The 5,063-nt window shown below is 51.9% G+C and overlaps 1 protein-coding gene across 1 annotated transcript; it reads left to right on the top strand.

Annotated features, from left to right (window-relative positions):
• Nucleotides 1-211: 211 nt before the first annotated feature.
• Nucleotides 212-1,916, top strand: LOC118502337. Its single transcript, XM_036034498.1, has 4 exons — nt 212-431; nt 981-1,058; nt 1,256-1,409; nt 1,592-1,916. The coding sequence occupies exons 1-4, from the start codon at nt 239-241 to the stop codon at nt 1,914-1,916; spliced, it is 750 nt and encodes a 249-aa protein (XP_035890391.1). The 5' UTR covers nt 212-238.
• Nucleotides 1,917-5,063: the final 3,147 nt, after the last annotated feature.

Genomic DNA, 5,063 nt, shown 5'->3' with positions numbered 1-5,063 from the left:
CTCCCAGGGAAGGGCCTGGGGTGAGATGTGAGGGGTCAGGAAGAGACTTGATGAGGCCCTTGACAAGTGACCCAGGCTAAAATGTCCCAAGAGTCCATTTGGACAGAATGGTGGGGCAGGTTAGTGGGGGTTAGGTCTCTGTGGATGGCCATCCTCCCAGGCTTGCTGCCAGCCTTCCTGGAAAGTCATTCACAGGGAAGCCACAGATCCAGCATCTCATAAGGATCTGGAACCGTGCATGAACACCTGCCCTGAGCTTCCCCCTCTCAGTTCACGCACTCAACAGGTGCTAGAAGCACATATTAGAAAGTTGCAAGTGAGGCACAGGTGGGGCCTGCCTCTCAGGATCCTCAAGCCCATCAAAGCCTTTAACTTGACAAGGGCTCCACACTCGACCCTCGTACAGTCCCTTGGCACCTGCTCAGCCATCTGTGATTGAAGAGCCCTCCTGAATGCCAATTTTGCCAAGTTCTTGGAAAAACCTTTTCATTCCCTTCCAAGAGAGAAGGTGAGAGCAGAAGCGTTATTTCCCACACTCGGCAGGTCCCCTCCCTGTCCCTTCACTTGCATGGGAGGAAATCCAGAGTGCCCCAGGAAGGATCCCAGCTGTTCATTGTCATGGGCCCTCAGTGGCCCCTCTGACTTGACAGGAGGGCAGGCTGCCTTTTCCATCCCTTACACCTCTGAGGGCAGAAAGTAACATAGGGAGACTGCCACAGATGCCGAGGAAGACAGCCAGGAGCCAAGTCCAAGTTTAGCAGCGGCCAGGAGTGAGCCAACAGAGGAGAGTGTGGGTTGGACCTCAGAAAATTTCCTCCAAGGCATGACAATATTGGAGCCCAACACAGAGTCCCAACCTTCAATGGCTCAAGAGGCCAGAGAGGCCAAGGAGGCCCCTGCTTAGGAAGTCACCTTGGAGCCCTGTGTTCTGGCCAGTTCCCGAGCCATTAATGTTGATCTGAGAGGATCGGTGTCCCCAGGGCACAGCAAGAGATTGTCACCTCCTATGAAGCTGGTTGCCCCAGTTCCAGGAGAGCCATGCCTCGATGCACAGCTCAGTGAGTTTGAGCTCCAAGGCTTCCTAAATTCAGGAAACCGGCCTCAAGGCTGAGCCACCGGTGTGCTCCTTGAAGACTGCAGGACGGGAACAGTCCTTCAAGTCAATGCCTTCGACGTGCTTCTTAAAGACTGCAACTCTGATGCTATGCTTGCTGCAGACATCTTGGCATCTCATGGATCTCTCTTTGGTTCCCAGAGAGTGTCCAACGAGTGTCCATGTTGGCTTCCCAGGTGCTGCATGATCTCAAAACAAGTGGAGGGAACTGCCAGCAGGAGTCCCTCGGATTGCAGGACCAATGTAAGAGCCAGAGCCAGAGCCAGAGCCAGAACATTGTCCCCACTGATGAGAAGTAGGACAATAGGAAGCCTGACCCAGGAGAACACAGAAGGGTTGGCAGGACTGAGGGCTTCACAAACCAGTGGGTTGAGTACTGCCCAAGATAAGAAATTAGTAGAGTCCTTAAGAAGCAAGTCCTGGCATGAGCACAAGGGACAGGTTCCTCCAGAAAACCTCTTCAAAAAAGGGATGAAGGTGCTTTCTGCAATGGATCCTCCCCAGGAAAGGCAAAGGACAGAAAAATCCCCCACAAAAAGGCACACCTGCACCAGCCCTTGACCGTAGCTGGGAACCAGGCAAAAGCAGATCACTTATGGACAACAGAGCTGCTGAGGCTCAGGTGCTTATGACAGCTGTGAGACAGAGTCTCGAGGAAAAACTAGCATTCCATCGTGGACTCCGAGCCTCATGGTCCCATTGGCGCAGAGGAGAACTCCAGGCTCCAGTAGGCCCACACCTCTGCCACCAGAGGGTCCTCTGCTACGAAGAGCAGAGAAGAATGGTGAGAGAGACTGGCTGATGGTTGCCAAGCCACCCCTAATGGCCACAGCTGTTCTAACAAGAGTGGGTGGGCCACAAACAGGGACAGCAAGGGGGCCTTCCCACTCAGGGTCCCCCAGTCCCGAGGCAGACCCTGCCAACATGCGCCAATGGTGGCAGGCCTCTCAGGCCACCCCCGCCACTACCCACGGCACTGTCCCCTTCGAAAATATGTCTCCTCTGCCCAACCAGTGTGTGCTGCTCATGCCTTTCTTGCTGAGACTTTTCTCCAAGAAAAAAATGAACACTGGGCAGAGAGAGACTTTTTGTTGTCATGTGAGCACATCATCCTCTGTGTGCTAAGGGCTTCTTCCTACCCAAATTCTGTTTACCAAAATACATGTTTTTCTCCTCCTGGGAGCTGGTGGCCTCTGTCTGTGGCCTGCAGGGGGAAGAGAAGGTATCAGGGCCCTCTCTTCCCCAAAAGGAGGGAAGTGACTGCAGCGAGGCACCCCTACCCCACCCCATTTCCTCAGCGTACCTTGTCTCCATAATTCATCATTACAAAGGCAAACAGAAACCTTCAGGGGTTGTCAAGATGAGTAAACCTACAAGATCTGGCTCAGCCTGTCCTCTCCTGCTTCCTCTCTACCTTGAACTTGCAGGCTTTAGAGGAGGGGTTTGCAGAGGCTGAAATACCCTTAGTCAACAGAAAGTGTCACTGAGTGGAGAGGGGACTTTGGCAGTAGTGCTGGCCCTGAGTCCAGAGGTGGGAGAAATCTTGCCTTGGATCTCTCCATGGGAGGTGTCTCCTGCCCAGGAAAGCTTCTCTCTCTGAAGTGGTTGGTGCTCAGTGTCCCATCCCCTCGCCTCTCAAGCTCTGGAGCAGTGCTGAGGGTGTGCAGGTGGGGAGCACAGAGGTTGTAGGACCCCAGGTCTGCCCTGGGCAGGGGGAGAGTGACCTGCTCAAGAGCACCCACAGTTCTCTTCTGGGGAAGGGAGCAGGACATGACTCTGTGCACAGTTACCTTGTAATGGTGGGACACTGCACCCAGGCTGAGATGCAGGAGAAGGATGCAAAGTGACACAGTGCACCCATAAAGTAGGCAGTGCCCGGGAATCCCCTGGTGTCCCACCACCATCTACAGGCCCAGAGTGGAGGAGGAGTAAGGGGACCATTGGTGCAGGGTGTCCACCCCTTGCAGCTCTCTGAGCCAAGATGAGAGGAGCCACCTGTAGTTGCTAATCAGAAGGCCAGGCTCACAAACACAGCAGAGCCCTCAAGCAGGGAAGGTTGACCTCTCCACGATCTATTTCATCAGCTTGCATAGGACTGGGGACCTTGGGGTGCAGTTTGTGACCTTTACTTACATGCATGGCCCATGGGGGATCAGAGCCGGCATGGAGGGGTGGAATGGGTACAAACAACCTCATGCCATGGGTTCTCCCTGGAGCCAGGTTCTGCCTTTGGGCCCAGACCCAGAGTTGCCTCCAGGGTTGGTGCAGCAGTGATAGAGCTGTGAGGACCTGTGGGAGGAGTGCCCTGGGTCCTCAGGAGCTCAAGAGAGTGTGGCACAGGATGGGGACCCTGAGCCTGGCTGTGGCTGGGTCCTCGTGGGGAAAACCACCAAGAGGTGATTTTTGGGAGTGGGGGGAAGTGGAAGTGATCCCCACAATCCCATCAAGAGAAGTGCCACAGATGGATGGGAATGCTGATGGAACAGCAAGAATCGGGAAGGAACAAGTCCCTTCGGCTGTCTCCTGCCATGAGGTGCAGTAAGGCCAGACATGGAGAGACCCACACTGAGAGTCCTGCACAGAGGCGACACACAGGGACTGCTCACAGAGACCTGTGACAGGACACACTGAGACCCCCCACTGAGAAACCTCACCCAGACATACCTTCCCCCTAGAAACACCTCCTACAGAGACCTGTGACAGAGACCCACACCGAGAAACCTCACACAAACACCTCTCTCTGAGATGGCCAAAAAAAAAACACCCCAAAACAATTCACAGAACTGGCACAGAAACCTCAGGCATTCGGTAGGAGCCTGACTTGTTAGCATTAATAACTAGCTAACTATCATAAAGTTATTAATAAAGGAAAGGGGCAAGTGGGATCAGGTATTAAGCCTAGTCTACTAGGGAGCTGAATAGAACATTAATCCTGAGTCACATTACCAGTGTTTTGAGCTCTGCATCTGATAGGTTAGATATCTTCAATATCTCTTAAACCTGCAAACTAAATTTTTAAAACACTATTATGTTTCCATTCTGTAGAAAATTTGTATTTATTTAGTTAGTTTTCCACTACTTCCATTTTTTATTTTCTTGTTCAGGTCATAGATAAATTGTAGGCTGTGGGACCTTTGAACTTTTGAGGTGAAATAATAGCTGATTAGTGTTCCTTTGCAGTAGCTCTTTTACCTTGTGTTTCATTTTCTCTACTTTTATTAAGAAATGGTGAAAAACTGTGACAGATTTGAATGAGGCAGTGCTGCCACACTGACCAGCTGCTACTGTCTTCACTGTGAATCTGCACATTGAGCCTTCTTCTAAGCAGGTACCTTTGGCCCCCATATCTCACAGAGAAAATTGGCCTCAGGGAAGACTCACTCACTTAACCAGTGAATGTTCGGTGCCCACTCTGTTCCTAGCCCAGTTAGAGGCATTGGCCATAGAGCAGGGGACAGGAGTGGCAGAAATGTCTGTCAGCATGTGCTCTAGTGCATGGATACAATTCATTGTTTTCTGTCACCTTCTGTGTCCTCTTGTCATAAGCAGACTCTTCTAGTCCTAAATTCCTTTCCCCGTGTCCCATTCACTGGAGTCTGTGCTTGGTACTGCTGAGTGCACGCTATGAGCCATCTTTGACTTCTTGTCCTTGTATCTGTCAACTCTAGATCTTCCTGCATTGGGGTCTCTCCCTCTACTTCCTTGGTTTCTCTCTTCTTTTCACCAGTCTTCATTTCTTTCATCTGGAATCTGACTTCCATCCCTCCTCTGCTGATATTCAGAACGTGGGGGTCCTCGGCACATCCTGTACCCCACGTCCCAGGGGCCATCTTCCTGTCCTGGCTCTGCTCAGCTCTTCACATCCTCTCCAGTCCTGTGCCTGCAGGATGCGTGCTCCAGGGATGTGATTCCACTACCTTCTTTGCTTTTGAGTATGTAATGTGTTACA

This window comes from Phyllostomus discolor, chromosome 8 (genome assembly GCF_004126475.2).
Source record: "Phyllostomus discolor isolate MPI-MPIP mPhyDis1 chromosome 8, mPhyDis1.pri.v3, whole genome shotgun sequence".
Taxonomy (NCBI): domain Eukaryota; kingdom Metazoa; phylum Chordata; class Mammalia; order Chiroptera; family Phyllostomidae; genus Phyllostomus; species Phyllostomus discolor.
This window is presented reverse-complemented; position numbering and strand designations above follow the sequence as displayed.

Coding starts and splice junctions, on each gene's coding strand:
- LOC118502337 (XM_036034498.1), top strand. CDS start 239: ATGAACACCTGCCCTGAGCTTCCCCCTCTCAGTTCACGCACTCAACAG. Junction 1,059..1,255: donor ATGCCTCGATGCACAGCTCA/GTGAGTTTGAGC, acceptor TTTGGTTCCCAG/AGAGTGTCCAACGAGTGTCC. Junction 1,410..1,591: donor ATTGTCCCCACTGATGAGAA/GTAGGACAATAG, acceptor AAAGGGATGAAG/GTGCTTTCTGCAATGGATCC.